Below are 16638 nucleotides of genomic sequence, written 5' to 3'. Positions count from 1 at the left end.
GGGCGGGGCAGGGCGGGGCCGCCGGCCGCTTAAGCGGGAGCCGGTCGTTGTGGGAAAGCATCCTGCTCGCCTAAGGCAGGGGATGTGCTGCCTCGCCAGCCTCGAAACTCGACCGCTGGCGGCAAAACGCGGTTAAAGAAACAGCCGCGGTGCTTCAGCTTCAAGGGTTGGAGGGAGGTGGAATCAAGTCCCGTAACACAGACCTGCCCACGGCACTTCTGTCGTTTTACTACTTTCAGAAGGTCCAGACGTACTGATTCTCCTCACACGACTTTCTCTTCAGCTGAAAAGCGCTTTTTTTTTTCTTTCACACCCTGAACAAAGTAAACCTTTATTAAAAATAAAATAAAACGAAAAAATCAGTACAAACATATCCTTGGGGAAAAAAAAAAAATCAGTAAGGTCAGGACAGAACACATATTTAGTGAGCAACAGCCCGTGTCAGCACAATACTCGTGACAGTGTCTCAACAAAAGCGTGTCCAATGCACCAAACAGTGGAAGATTTTACATCCATCAACCAGTCCGCCTGCGGGTGGACAGAGGAAGCCCCGCTCCCCAGGGATGGATCACTGCCCAGCAGCAGCTAAAGTCCTGCGCATGAATGAGGAGTCTTGAACCGTTTGTGGCCAAAACCTCCAGTTGTCTATTTTAAGGGGCAGAGCCAGAAGTAAGCAGCTTTTTCGGAAAGCAAATTTTTGAGTAAAGGACCTCAGAAATTTGTCACCAAAGTGATTTCTAGCATTCTTGATATTAAAACGTTTTTAAAATGCTGTTTGGACAACATTGTATTCTGGAAAGATATTCAAAAAAGCACTTTCTTTCCAGTAAGTAGTCCCATGTTGATGTTTTCTTATTCACACATGTGCAGTTTCCATTCCAAAATCATTGAAGAGATTAAATTGTCCTTATTATTGGTAAAACAGCAAAGCCATTCCAATCCATTTAAATCATACCAACTCTGTCTGCAAATAAGCCATTCTCTATACAGAAAACCCAGGTCCCTGAATCAAAGCTCCACACTGTCCTTCTAAAAATAATGAAAAGGAAGAGTATGCACCTCCTTGCACAACCCTCCCCACTACCCCACCCCGAGCAGCTCTGCCGTATTTCAGAACGTTGTTGGGGAGGTGAAGACACGTCAATAGAAATGACCTCGAGGGTGATACTGGGGTTACAGTCTGCCCATAGCCCCCTTGCCTTTGCCTTCTTCCTGCTCAAAGAGAGCGGCGTAGTGTCAATCAGTGCTCCTTGTCTCTGGAGACACACACAGCTGGGAAGGGGAGGAAGAGTCAGCACATCTGGGCTGGGCTGCTCAGCATCATATGTTACGGGCAGCATCCCAGACACTGCTGTTAGTGGCTACTCGTGCTGGTAACTCACACATTTAGAGTCATTGTAGTTCCAGTGGCGGTCCCCAGAGCTGCTGGTGCTCACCAAAGAACTGCTCTAAAGATTATGGGCAGCTGAAAGGCATCTGCACAGCTAGAGCTACTGAAAGGAATTATGCCCTGGAGGAGAAGACTTGAAAAACTTGGTGACTTTCATAGTCTTTGTTCTCTCCAAAGATACTGTACGCTGTGTGATAGTGGCTTCAGAACACAGCTTGGTATAGCGTGTCTTTTTTCTGCCCAGTCTAGCTGGCAAATCTGTTACATCCTCTCAGCTCCACCGTTGACTGTGTTTTATGCAGAAGACCCGAGTAGCTGGAGAGGCAGACGTAGCACGTAGGACTCCTTGGAAATTCTGCCATTTGTGAGGTCTTTAGTCCTCAAGAATACCTCCGCACAGATCCTCACATTGCTGTCACCAAGCTCTGTTCCTCAAGACACTTTCCTCATTGTCCTGTAGAGGGGATTGCCCTACCATACTTAGGTTTCAACCTAAAGCACTCTGAGATCTACAGTGGAAACACTGCACAGGTGTGTGTACTGCTGCTCTTCAAGGCTAAATCGAAGTTCACGGGTAGAGGTAAGGAAATTAAGTACGCAAGCTCAATTTTAAATAACAATATGGCTTTAATCATTCCCTTTCATATATCTTCAAGACATGATACACCCAACATTTTTGAAAACAATAAATACAGGTACAACATTCGAGCCAAATTAACTTTTCTAACCAGCTGAGTGCTGACAGTCATTGTGCAATGTAAGCTTTGCTTCTCTTTTTTAGGGAGAGACTTCTGGCTGTATTGGTAGCCAAATTGCAGGAATTTTAACCGTATCGTACATAACTTCATATTCAAACCAGTATTCGCAACAACTGATGTATGAACAGCATTCATCATATAAATATATGTCCATAAACCTTCATTCTTCCAACCAGCTACAGAACTTACATAATTACTCAAATTTGTATGTAAATTGCACCCTTGCCATTTAAATTACTTTTTAAATGTCTTCACAGATACATAGTACATATATGGTCTACATGTCATGGTAATTTCATTGCCTGAGTCCATTGTTGAAATGTGATTTATAGCTATTTTTAACAAAATATGAGTAGAAAAATCATATCGATAAGGGTTACAACATATAAATAGCAATGATAGAAAAATAGATATATTGTACATAATAACACAATATGCCTGTGTAACACCAAATCTACTAAACTTTATTTTGGCCTGCCACAACATCCAGTTATTCCAGATCTAAACAGAAGCATGGACAAAACTCAGGGAATTTAGTATTATTTCACAGTAACATGGCACAGAAGTTAAAATAGCAAAGTTTCTATGGCCTGGGCTTTATGAACATGGAGAATTATTTTTCACGGTCATGGATTGGCAACATAGCTCAGCCATTTAGGGTTTGAAAAAGCTCTGTGGCACCATTGTCGAGACAGAAAAATTCCTCCTTCTCTGAACATGCCTTTTGCCTCTCATACAGAAGGCACAGCATAGCTGTACTGCTGGAGCTGCAGAGCAGAGACTCATCCCGTGCAATTCATGTCAGTTAATTCTTGTGCTATTTCTATGTATCAGAATGGTGCATTGTCATTTTCTTGTTAAAAATCAGATTTTTAAAATATGTATCAAAAAAGCTAAAATTCCCAGGATGTGCTCATGCTGATCCTGGTCATTACATTATTTTTGCTAATGAGAGGAATCAATTAGCTTTTATCATTTGTGACATTACGCATTGACATTACATGCTCAACTAAAAGGACACTTGGGGACAAATGGAGTGGGTCCTCTCTCCTCATGCACCAGAGGAGGTGCATGAGGTGAATCAGTGTATTTTCTCTGAGTATGGGGAAAAAAAAGTAGATGAACACACAGATAACTACAGAGCTCCAGAGAAATTCTTTAATTTTTAGATAGACCTGTCTCTAGTTCATTATCATCCTGGTAAATACAAGGAACTTTAAAAGTTACTGCAGCACTCCTCTGGAATAAGACATGCAATTTTGGGGAGAAAAAAAAAGGATTCACTGATATGAGGTGAAAAGGGTTACTTTTGGATGTTCAGGAGAATGGAAAGCCTATCTTAAAAGTGGAGACTAAAGGACTGGGCTTGTTTATCCCAGCAAACAAAGGCTGGGAGAGGGTTCTGTTTGATCTGTAATACAGAGCCAGGTGGGAAGAAGAGCTCCTTAAACAATTGGACATTGAAGATGCAAAAAAAGTGGGCTAAACCCATATGTTCCTGCCTTCGTGTCGGTGAGAAATAATAATTTACTGATGCTTCTGCCTCACTCGGGGGAGTGAGAGCGCAGAAGAGGTTCCCGACGGTCTACATGATGGGGCCAAGGAAGGGAGGGAGCTGCTGAAGGGGACTGCACCTCGTGGTGCCCACAGCAGCAGGGGCTGGACTCTGTGAGCAAGGCAAACCTTGCAAATCTGGTAATGGATAACTGCTTAAGTACTGGAGGAGAAGGCATTTCGTGTGGCCTGCTCGCCTCGGGGATGCCAAAAGGAAAAAGGCCTGAAAGCGAAATGGCTCCCTAAGATGGCTTTTCATCTTCTAGTACTTTAACGCTGGCCAGTCATATGCTGGAGAGTCTTTTCCTGGCCACAGTCCTTGCGGTATTTTTAGGAAGAACTTTCCCTTTTCTTAGCGTCTGCCCAGGCACTTGGAAATGGCAGTTTCCATTCACAGAGTTTTTCTCAGATTTACGTGACTCTGAGATAGTGGCTCGGGAGCTGGAAGACTTTGAATCCAAAGAAATCTGACTAACAGCAACGCTGCCTGCGCTCTTGGAGGAATATGTGTAAATCATTTTGAGAAAGGCAGATTTTGTGTTTGTTTCTTGCTTGTAAATGATGATATAGCACTTTGGAAGAAAAGTGCAGCAGAGAATTCCATAATTGGATATTAAAACGACAATGATTTCCACTGCTGGCAGGTATTTGCCAAATGTAGTTGCATAGACAGGGATAAATACAATCCACGCTATAAAGTAAATTAGCATGCCAAAGGTGATGAATTTAGCTTCATTGTAGTTCTCCGGCAACTTCCTACCTTTAAAGGCAAATATGAAGCAAATGAAGGCTAGGGCAGCGATGTAGCTCAACATAATCCCAAAAGCCACAATAGAGCCCTCATTGCACTCCAGAATTATTGCTCTTGGGATGGAGAAATTTTGCTTTACAAAAGGTGTCCTGAATATTAGCCAGAAGGTGCAAATGATAACCTGAATTCCAGTGCAGGTGACCACAGTGGGAATAGGTTTATACACGCATTTCAGGAAATTCTGCAGCTTGGGATCAAAGCTGAAGGCTAGTAAAATTTTTAGTGACTTTATTAAAATACATGAAATGCAGAGTGCAAAACTTATGCCAAAGAGGGCTTGCCTAGTTTTACACTTGAATTCTGTGGGTTCATCTATGAAGAAGACGGTGCTTAAAAAAATTAAGAAGTGACTGAAGAGAATAATATAGCAGACAGTTAGACCTCCAGACGCCTTTACAACCGGCGTGTTCAAGTTTTTAGTAAATATTACACTAATTGACAAAACCAACACAACCCCAAAAGCGGAGAGGAGGAGGAGGAAAATAGCAAACCAGTCGGTCCAGGCGAGGAAATGGATTGTCTTTCTGTAGCATGTGGTGCTGTTGACAGGAGCCCAGTAGGTTTTGTTGTTACATCGGTAGCAGTAATCCATATCTGAAAGCAGAAGACGGGAGGATAACTTAGAAACCCGAAGTAAATAAACTGCAAAGTGGATTATCGAGGCTTGAGATACAGGAGCCATGTGGGAAGAGATGCTAAGGGGAATAGACAGGGCTGGTTCCTTCCCACTATTGCTGTCGCCGTCCAGGTGGAGGAGCTGCAGGGGAGCGGTGGCAGAGGTGACAGCAGTGGCAGAGGTGGCAGAGGCAGAAGGAGCAAAGGACGAATGGGTGCCAGCTGGGAGCAGGGGCTGCCAGCAGCCAGGGGCAGGGGGGGACAGGGAGAATGACCAGGGTCCTGAAAACTGCCTTGGTCATCGCTGAGCGGTGATACATGTCCTGGCCAGAGCTCTGGACAGGCAAACCTTAACTGAACAATGGCTTGAGATGAAATCTATTATCTTACAGAAATTTGAACTATGTTTCTTTCATCTACCTATCCCAGCAAGAAAAATCCTCAACTTTCTCTTTACAGTCAGCTTTCGAAATGCAGCAGCAAGAATAAACATTCCTTTAGATCATGCTTTGAAAGGTTACTTTTGCTTTAAAATTCCTATCCTCTGATATGGAGAAATTTCACAATTATTTGAATTAAAAAGATAAAATTGAATTTCCTTCTGCTCTCAGGATATTAGAAGTACATTGTACCCCAGATTTCTTAATTCCATCTCTCTCCTCCATATTTAATTTCCCCCTTTAAAAAACTTTGCTCAAGCCTATAAATGAACCAGTGGTAAAGCACACATCAGATTTGATATTAGAAAATATTACTGTACAGTCATATCAAACTTTGCAGCATTCCCTGGCAAGCTAAAAAATATGCTGGTAAGCAAAATACATAACCCTTGAACTTCATAGACTCATAGAATGGTTTGGGTTGGAAGGGACCTTAAAGATGACCTAGTTCCAACCCCCCTGCCATGGGCAGGGACACCTTCCACAGACCAGGTTGCCCAAAGCCCCATCCAACCTGGCCTTGAACACTGCCAGGGATGGGGCATCCACAGCCTCTGAGCAACCTGTTCCAGTGCCTCACCACCCTCACTGTAAAAAATTTCTTCCTTATTGAACTGGGTGTACCGCAGAAGGAGGGGGAAGCAAGGCTCTATTTTAATGAGAGTCAGTCTCACTGATAAATCAGCCAGACTTTCCATCCTAACAAAGAATAATGCTAGTCAACTGGAAAATCTAATTGCTTTACATCTGGTCTTCTAAAAAGCATTTAAGTTTTATAGGCTGATCACTCATATTTGGGAAACTGAGCATAAATATTTCAATCCCATTCCAAAGTTATACCCAAGGTTACCAAGGCACATTATACCCAAACAAAACAATTGTATTGATGTCTAAATAAACCTTTATTTGGATCACAATTCCTTACCTGTTTGATTGCTGTAATGGTTTTCTGGGCAGTAAACACACTCGTAGCAGCATGTGTGTGGACTTTCTGTAACCTTTTTCATCTGTCCTGGCCTGCAGTGCTGGGAGCAAGTCGACTGAACCTTCTGCAGTGTGCAGAGAACAAAAAAAAAAAAAAAAATCAGCTCAGGCACAACTAACTACTAAGAAACATTAAAATAAACCTCCAGTAATTCTGCAATTTTCACTCTCTTTTTGTATCTAACGTATTTTAAGGAAATCTGAAAACGATGCTGAAAAAAAGACTTTGTAAGCCCCATGTTTATTGTATTTTCTTCACCCAGTCAGCAAGTGACAGGATGGGGCATTATCTACCTGATGATTTTATTTTTTGGCCCTGAATGCCAATCAGTGGAATTGTCTGTACCTTTAAAATGCAGATCAAAGTGTCTCATCCAGCTTTGAACCTGGAATTTAGACTGCTGAGGCTCAGCTCCAAAGAAAGCCCAGAAGCATCTGGTGGGGGAATTTGAGCGGACTACTTCACAAGTGAGATCCTGAAACCCTGCTTGGCTGCTCCGAGCCCGGAGCAGACACCTGGGCTCGGGGGAGACACCTTGGCGGGTGCGCTGCACTGCAGCTCCGACGTTCCTGACCCTCAGCAGCTCATCCCTGGGTCATGAAGCACGACTCTGGGGTGTGCGATCAGGGCCTTCTCCCGAGGTCTGAGTTCAGGTCCTCTTGCCAAAGACAACTTTTTGTAAAATGGAGAAGCGGTCCTGAGGGACACTGCTATTTCTTCTCCTTCCAAGATGGTGCTCACAAGGAGGTGGAGGCATGTCCTTGCCACCCTGGGCAGTGCCACAAAGAGCAACAAGATCTGAAGGTTTTCTTCTGTCCTCAGCCTTTTCTGGCAGCTGAGACTCGAATTCAGCCCACCTAGTAAGCAGCCTTTCCCTGTCCCATTAGTGGTGAATACTCTGCAGCACAGAACTGCACAATGAACGAAGACCTCCACCCACGCACAGAGGACAGATTGTCCACCTGGAACTGGCCAAGGCCACCCACTAGTCCTGCCAACACCAATGCCGGGGCTCCGGGTGGTACCACCTGCCTCAGACTCTGGTAGTCATGCTGAGCCCAGCTCTAACAGGAGCAAATAATCAACAAAACTTTTTTTCTTTTTTTTTTTTTTTTTTAAACAGTAAAGTCAACAGATATGAGTCTTCATGTACAAAATAAATGGTGGTGGTACATAAGACGGGGGGCTTTTTTACATGGTCATTTTTTATTTTAAAACCCCTTTTCAAGATTCTGGAGTAGCATCCTTAGCACAGACATAACTTCTTATTTCAGGAAACCTCCTAGGAGCATTCTGAAGAAATAACTCAATTTCAAATCACTGAGCCTGCTTATAGGCTAACATGCTTTTCAGGGTGCATGAAAGTGGTCAAGTATACCCAGAGAGGGTTCTTTGTTCTAAAAGGAGAACATGAAACCACAAGAGAAATTTCTAGCTGACACATACTTCAGTTGCAAATATTGGAGGGAGAAAAAAACATGAAACAAATTTCACATGTTACGTCAACAAATTAAAAGTTACCTTTAAATCCAGAAATTCTTTTTTTTTCTCTTCATCCTTGAAGATAAAGTGACCTTTCTCTGGGTCATATTCTGCCATAGTGGTGATTTCCATGTGGCCATCAATTTCTTTCCAAAGAAGTACATCGTAACTGGTGCTCATATCTCCATTGGAGTCAAACTTGATTTCTTTACCATCGTCAGTGACTGTAACTTTTTTAAGTTCTTCAAGGAGCTGAACATATGTATAAGGAGCGATAACATACATCAGTATCATGTCAGTGTGATAAAATCAATAGTTTAACATCTGTATGATAACATCAAGATAAAAAATAATGTTGCTTTTTAGGAGTAAAAGAAAACTTAAAATTAAAAGTCATCTTTATAACTGTTTAATTTGAAGTCCAACACAGAATTACATTATTCAGACAATCCTGTTGACCTTAAAAATCTATTAATAAAAAAAAAAAAAGCATCATTTTTTAACTCTATGCAATGTGTACAAATACTTATGTTAGTATTTTTTTGCAGCCTTGGAAATTTTGGTATGATGACAGGAAAGAAAAGATTTTTGCCTGCAAGAACTAATGGCCTTTTGGAACTCCCCTTCTTGTAAAGAACAACCGTGAGTGATGCTCCTGTTGTTAATTTACTGTCACCAGAGCTGATCTGGGCAAGATTTGCTTCCAGAGTAACCTCCTGCAGCGTGTCTGGAAATATCTAACGCTGTTTTCAGCTGTGACCCAGACTGACGTTGTGTGTTGCGAGGCGAGACTCAGAACTGTTAAACAAACAATGCACGCCAGTTTGCTCAGATGAAGTGATCAACAGCACAATGGCAATAAACAGCAAGGCTGTATTTGACAGATCGTAGGAAATATCAAGACAAACATGCTTTGATAAGGCAACTATCCAGCTTCATATTGCAACCCATTCTGTTCAACAGGGAGAAATTTCTGTCTCCCTCATCATAAACAGCCAGATCAAAAAGTTCTGTGTGAATCTAGAAAAGGACAGGTTAAGGCACATATAACCCACTCCCAATTCATGGGGAAACCATAAAAGGACTTTCATTAGCTGCCATGATTCTTAACTGAGGCAAAGGCTTTATCCTTTTGCAGGCCTAACGATTTTTGGTGACAGGGATTAATTAACAAGAAAAAACCCCAAGGTTTTGGTGAAAGGCTGAATTTAACTGCCCTTTGAAAAAGCACACTCTTAAATGGATCCATTTGTGATATTTGTAGCACTTCACGAACACACTGACAAGTATATTACTTCAATAGGCTTTGGCAAATATATGTATATAACACATCTGGTGTCTATAACATGTCATTTTTTCATGTATAACATGTAATTTTTTTGAGAGTTCATATACCCTCACCACATCTCTACCAATTTATGAAGAACCGGAGTGTGCTTCTAACCAATATTGCATGCGAGTTGGATGTTGCATAGTTGTGTGGGACTGAATAGGAATTTTTTAATTGTATATATTCAGGCTAGTAATTTAATCTTTCTCTTCTCCACTTTTCCAGTTTCTCTAACAATAAGGGAACAACAGAGCTTTTTGAATACGTCTTGAGATTCAGACAGAAGGGGCTAATAATTAGCAACATTTTGATGTAACTAATGGTTATTTTTGCAAAGTCTGTAACACCAATGACTATCGTTTCTCTGTATGTGGAGATGTGTGATATGGATTAGTTGCATCCTAAGCTTTATATATATATATATATATCCATTTCTAGAGGGTTTAAACTTACTATAGAGGAAATGTATTATGAAAACAGCACAGGGGGAATAACTATCTCTTTCAGTTTTTTTCATGAGTTCTTAGCATCTTAACAGGACTTTTAATTTGGGTGGTTTGGGATTTAATTCAGCAATGATGTAAATGCAGCTCCATAAAGTTGCATTCCCTGTAGAGCAGCCCTGCATTTGTCCCATTTGCATTTACAAATTCACGTAAGAGTCTGATTGTTACTGGTTTGTTTTTTTTCAAATCCCTTATCTTGGTTTGACCTGCCCTGACCTAGGATAAGAGGTCAGAGCAAGTCAGAGTGCTTCAGTGGTTGTTTGACTTTTAAATGAACTTTTGTTTAATCCTCTGAGTAAAAGTGTGTAAAAGTGAATACTCCTGAGCAGGTTCTTAGGTAAAAGGTCAGGTCAGGTTTACTTGTCTGATTTTTCCCTCTTCTTTTCCCACCCAGTAGTGTTTGATAACAAGTACCTCACCCATCTTAAAGATTGTGTCTAATTTTTCTACCAGTCATTTTGGTATAAATCAAGATCAGGCAGAGGAATAGCCTGTTGCTTTTTAACTTTCAAGTAAAGATTCATTATAGAGGAAAATACCTGAATTCAGACAAAGCAGAGACAATGGTGAGAGAGAGAGGAAAATTGAAACACTTTGGTGAATGTTCCTATCCTGCAATATCCCCATCTCTCAAGAGCACTCATCGCTGTGTTTGCAGCAACAGGACCAACCACTAGTAGCTGAATAGCTGGTAAGTCAACTGTAGATTGACTGTACGTTTTATTCTATCCCATGAGTAGCTAGCAAGATGTTCCAGCACGGAGCCAACAGACTGGAGCCTTCATCCAAGCTGGTGCCTACTCTGTGTGCTCTTTGAAGGTGATGGGGGAAGTGATAAGGTCGCTAATGAAGCCCAGCAGCTAAAGAGCCCTTCTGCACCTGTGGAGTCAAGCATTTACAGCCATTGCTATTGTACCCATGAAGGAGGAGATGGTGCGTATGTAGTTACTCACCATCAGTTAGGTATCTCTATGTGAAATGTAATAATCATTCTCTATCTACAGCAGAACACAGCCATGGCTTAGCACCGGGAACTTCTGCAACTGCATGTGCCAAAAAAAGGGAGACAAAACTGGAGTCTAGTTCTCATTGCTGCAGCAGTTAGATACTGCTGCTCTAGCACATAGTCTGTGATTTCAATTGGTGAAGAAAAGCAGGAACAGGAATAAAAAGTCATTTAGTAAAAGAACCAATCTAGTAAATTCAGGAATGGGGGAGGAAAAATGAGATGAAAATGATGGGGAGAGAATGAGACCTGAAAGAATTATCATACCTCCCAGGGAGTGAAGGCAGAGGGATCCTTGCAGTTTCTGTCTTTGCACTGCCCTTTAATGGCATGAGCAATGGCATAGATTGCAAGTATAGTACTATGGATAAATCCCGATTCAATGTTAGCATTCAAAAAACCGTCTCTCCAGATCTGATGTTTATTCTCAACATTTTGCAATAGATCATCTTGGGACTGGTTTGAAATGCACATTTGAAAATCATGATATTCCAGGTGTGCACAGACTGACAAAAGCATAATATATTCACGTAAAAACATGTTGTTGTCAGTGGGCTTTTCATGAAGGTTTCTCAGAAAGTCTTGAAATGTGGAGATATCTCCGCTTTTAAATCCAAATCCCACAATGGTTCCCAGCTGTCTGATATTGGGAATTGTACTGATTTTGACTGCAGCTGACCAGTTATCACTTGCAATCCAGATTTTATTTACGTTCCTCTCAATTGCCTTCTTAAAGAGTCTGAGCACGTGGACCTGTCTCATAAAGACAACAATAACATTTACTCTGGTTTCCTTGACAATCTTCTCAACTGCGTGATCAACTTTTGTGTGAAAGCTGTTGTCAGAGAGATAGGCAGGCAGCATTTCTTTAAAAGCTATGCAAACGTTGTTTGCCATGGCCTGAACCCCAAAGCTCTCCAGAGCGAACCGCCCGTTGTCATCATCAGTGGCTATTACTCCAATCCAATTCCATCCAGACTCACAGATCAAGTGGGCCATTGCTCTTGTCTGGTGAAAATCACTGGGGATAGTCCTGAAGAAAGAAGGAAACCGGATTTTGTCACTGAGGATTTCAGCTGATGATGCAGGACTGACCTAGGAAGAGCGAACAATTCAGTTACGGAGGCAGTCTCCTCCAAGGGACACCAAGAGATCCAAAGCTGCCATGATTGCTCTTCCATCCCGCCTGACCCAGGCTGCCTTCTCCTGTGAGTGAGCATCAACAAGGTGCAGCCAAATGGGGCACGTTCCCTCACCCTGCTCTTAGGATGCAGGCTCATGCCCAGTACCAGTTCCACTATTTTCATCCTCATCCATATAATTACTTCAGTGAAGGTAGAGTATAAAACCTTTCAAAATGGATATGACAGTTATGCTGGTATAAGGATTTTGTTTTACTCTGTTCAGATACCATCAACATCCTATTGAAAACAATATTTACAATTGGAAGCATCAGCTATTGTTTCAGGAGTTATTCAAATTGCTAGTACTCTTACATTTTGCAGTATTTTTCTATCACTGAGTATGTTAGCATGGCTCACCCACATATATATTTTCTCTCCAAGATTTAAGTATTATATTTTAAAAGGATCATTAAGTCTGTTAGAAGAACCTCCCAGAAAAACAAACAGTAACCAATATTACAGAATGCTATAATTCTTTCATATGAAAGATTTATTGCCTTTTTCCTGTGAATGAGCCAGAAAAAATGTAAATGGAACATTGTTATTTAAATGTCTCTATTTTTAATCCTTTTCTATTTGTTTGTAGGAGCTTTTTTTCCTACACTTATATTTACTACATTGCTTGACAGTTCTTAAAATAATAAATCTAAGCTTTCCAAAATGAGAGTCACCTGTCTGGAGGGGATACCAAATCTTACTGGCATCAGAAGATTACAGATGTTATTGATGAGAAAAATCTGCTGGGTCACCTTTTCCATCTCTACATCCCAATGCAGATTTGTTTCATCACTTGCCTTTTGATTACGTTCAAGTGTGGTGTTTTAATTTTCATACTTACTATAGCTCCTGTGGTAGAGCTGGAGGTCATAATTACTTCCTATCATTGCAGAGGAAAAGATCCAGTTAGAAGTTATGTTTAGTTCACATTTTATGTCTTTTCCACATGCTTGGTTACTATGTTGCTACTTTGCAGTGCCGTAATTTATGTCAAATTGCCAAGCCCAAGGTGCAACACAGGATAGTGTGGAACTGGATCTCCTTTATCCATGTTGGTCCCAGCCTTGACCCCAACTCTCTTGCAGCGGCAAAAGTAGAAATGCAAGCACTGGCCTAAGTACAAGTGTTGGACTGCACTAGTCCTAGAGAGGTCAGAAATAGAGAAGGGTGTTTTAGGAAGGACCAGTGTGGATCTAGACAGTTGTATTCTTTTTCTATAACTGCTTGAAGAGTAACAGGAGTAAAACTGTGTTTTAGAGCAATATTCCTCACTTCCCTGTCATAGTTATAACAGACTCCAACATCTCATCTCTCTCAGGCAGGAGAGAATTTCCAAATTTCTGGCCAATTTTTATTTGGGTTTTTTTGGTTTTGGTTGTGGTTTGTTTTTTTTTTTTCAACTTGAGATTGGGTATTGTCTTATTCACCACCAGCCAGGCGAGCGGGTGTGACTTTGTTGCCTGAACAAAGTCCTTGAGTGTCATCCAAGGCATGCTGGACCAACTGGCACAGCCGTGCAGGAGTGACTAATGGCACTGCTAGGCTGACAAGAGACCAGCATCATCCTGAAAGGCATGTGCCTTTCATCACTCGGAGGCATGTGCCTTGGGCATATAAAATAGCCCTTACTGCCTTTGTTTAGGCACGTGAGTCAAGCCATCCATTTGGAGCTCAGTCCCACCCCTCCTGATGTCCTCAGGTTGAGCCAAATCCTGCCCTGTAGCAAACAGTTGGCTTTTGCAATCCCTACGATCAGTGTTACACCTTTATTCTAAGCACGGTAAATTTGACCCTCTGTCCAAAATGAAATAATTCCCTCAAACCTACCTGTGGGATTAGTTGCAAAGCCAACAGCCTTGAAACTGCCATTGACACCTCTGAGTAGCTGGCTCCAGTGACTGCCTTAACTCTCGGGACGTAGTCTGAGTAGTTACACTTGAACTCTACAACATCCTCAGAAGAATTGAATTTAGCCAGGAACCTCAGAGCAGACGCCATGGCTTTTGTAACTTCTGCACAAGTGTCATAGATTTCGTAGCCCAGAGTAACTCCAGATAACAGCGTTGAATTGTTGATCGTTTCAATAGCATGTATCATTGCAAGTGTCTGAAGAAAAATTTGAATTTCGAAGCTGTCAAACACAGAAGTTTTGTTTTAGAAAAAACATCGCTGGGAACAAGGCTGAAGCAAAGTCTGTTTTGAACATATCCCTTAGAATCTGACAACTACTGAAAAGAAGTGATGGATAGTATGTTTTGTGTGATTTGTTTGGGGTTTAGTGTACAAAAGATTAGAAACCGTATATTTTTGTCTCACCTAAATGGGAGATTAAGCAAAATAAACACAAAACTTAAAATATACCTGAATAAGAGTGTTTTTCTGAAAAAGAAGCAGGTACTAAAAAATTAATTTTCATGTTACATGCAAATTTGCAAGTGATGTCTTCAGGAAGCATCTGTCAAACGGAAGCTATTCCCATTTACATCATCTGCTCAGTAAGCTTTTTAAAAAACGTATTTACTTTCATCAAAAGCATGAAACAAAGAAAAGAAAAAACTAAATATTTCACAATAGAAGAAAATATTTCAGTGGTTGAGGTCTTCTAGTGGTTGCATCGACGTTCCTAAAATCTTCTCTAGACCTGATGAAGTTAGTACAGCTATTCCCCTTATCTCCAGTGGATATTATAACAGATGCTTAATCAGAAGCTATCACAAAATGTCTGCTATACAACCAACCCTCCTCTCAGGCAAGCTTCTCTGAATTTTACAGCTCTTGCTAACTAAATTAAATTTCAAAGGGACCTGAGACAACTTATGACTCTGTAGAAAAATAATGGAAGACTGACAAAATTATGACTTCAACATAATTTTGAAATAAATCCAGATGGATACATGCATGCCTAGCTGATTATTAGATTCAGGGATTAAGTTGCATGTAAAATTCAAATAAAATTTGAGGATTTGCACCTGTATTAAAATTAAAGAAAATGCATATTTGGAATTCCTGGGCTTAGGTAAGCTGTATTATACTTAAAGTGAAGTTCTTCACCAGGTTTCCTTTGCATTCTTTCCAGAAAAATGGATGTTTCAAGCACAGTAGGATTTGGAGCCAACAAAATAAATATTCTGATGCACAGTCTGAAATTGAATGCATACATGACATGGTGTTTATATATAGTCTATCCTGTAACATAATGCCACAATTAGAATACGAAGTGTAATAATTACAGTAACTATAACAATAATTACAATCTAGTCAGCAAAAGTACTGTTCTAGATTAGAAATGAGCTGCCCTGTGAGGTGGGGGACATACTTTAGTATGTGCTTAGGTAAAATGGAACAGTCTGCCTGTGTTCAAATCATATAGGTGCAACTTCTTAACAAATAATGAACAACTGCACAGCAGAGTACTTCAGACATAAAGCAACAAATTAGCATTTACATGGAAATCAAATTATTTTTCAGCACGAACGTCCAGGTCTATTTGATTATATATGAAGATTGAAATAGGATCAAATGCTCATTCCCTTCCTCAGGCAACCACAGTATTTTTTACTGTAACTTTGCCATACTTTGTCATCCTGTTTTAATTTATGTGCAATTTATGTGATGTCCAAGGTCTTTTTAAAGACTAAGAAATGCAAGAGAACCAGATTTTGTTGATCTTGATATAAGAGGTACACGCCCAATGTTAGTGATCTCTTCTTTGCTATATATGTAATTTCCAGTATTACTCACCCAGCACAATTCTGAATTACTGGCTTGATGGGATATTCTTCTGGAGGCAGCATTTCGCTATGAACTGCAAACAAGCCTCCAATAACAATGTCCCCCGGAGAACTGGCACCCACAGAGTCGTCAGTATTCTGGCAAGAAAAAGCCATATCAGTGCTGATCACAAAGCAGGGGATCAAAAAGCTAACGAATGCCATGTTTCTGTTTCACTTGCTCACTACCAGCTTTAAGCCAATTAAGCGAGCTGCAGGGCCAACAAGGGCTCCTATGTCACCTATAAACAGCAGCAAAGGAAAAAGGCTGCACTCAAAAGTTAGTCACAGCTCATAAGGTGCTTGTATTTGCTTCACTGGCTGAGGCTATTTTACTGAAGATACTAAAGCAACGCTGTCACATAAAATGTAAGGACGCAGGGGTGTGAGAGTGAAGAGGGAGGGAGAAACATAAATGAGTTTAAAAGGAAATGTTGGACATAAAATCTGTTCTGCTGTGTTCAAAGTTTATTACACCTTATCTGAAACACATGGCAAATATTTTGGTATAAATTTGGGCTTGTCTTGAATACCTTCCAACTGAGTGCAGGGTGCAAAGAAGCAATCATGTTAAATGGTAATGATATTGCTGTGATTGTATTTTAAGGGTCTGGTCCAAAAAGTACTGGAAAAAGACCCCCCCTGCCACAGCGTGCTTTAGATCAGAATTTGGTCCAAAAAAACCCAACCCAAAACTATCAAAAGACTGCTTTTTCTCTCAACCCTTTTCTTATAGATTTTAAAAGCCCTGTATAAAAATGGTTTGGATAAGCTAATATTCACGGTTCTGATGCACACGCAGCTCCCAGG

At 40.9% G+C, this 16638-nt stretch overlaps 2 protein-coding genes across 2 annotated transcripts in view; both read right to left on the bottom strand.

Moving 5' to 3' along the window:
• The window catches only part of FAM162B (family with sequence similarity 162, member B), a 5929-nt gene extending 4177 nt beyond the window's left edge, over positions 1–1752 (bottom strand). The window contains exon 1 of the mRNA XM_010573460.1: positions 1656–1752. Coding sequence (XP_010571762.1) covers positions 1656–1752 — 97 coding nt within the window. The remainder of the gene's footprint in view (positions 1–1655) is intronic.
• A 2234-nt stretch (positions 1753–3986) lies between these two features.
• Positions 3987–15993, bottom strand: GPRC6A (G protein-coupled receptor, class C, group 6, member A). The gene is made up of 6 exons (XM_010573419.1): positions 15800–15993; positions 13886–14189; positions 11145–11972; positions 8075–8287; positions 6494–6617; positions 3987–5107 (listed from the first exon to the last, which is right to left on the bottom strand). The coding sequence occupies exons 1-6, from the start codon at positions 15991–15993 to the stop codon at positions 3987–3989; spliced, it is 2784 nt and encodes a 927-aa protein (XP_010571721.1).
• Between the last annotated feature and the right edge of the window lie 645 nt (positions 15994–16638).

Source organism: Haliaeetus leucocephalus, unplaced genomic scaffold (genome assembly GCF_000737465.1).
Source record: "Haliaeetus leucocephalus isolate CR32 unplaced genomic scaffold, Haliaeetus_leucocephalus-4.0 Scaffold384, whole genome shotgun sequence".
Lineage (NCBI taxonomy): Eukaryota > Metazoa > Chordata > Aves > Accipitriformes > Accipitridae > Haliaeetus > Haliaeetus leucocephalus.
The sequence above is the reverse complement of the archived record's forward strand: the minus strand, read 5'-3'. Positions and strand labels throughout refer to the sequence as shown.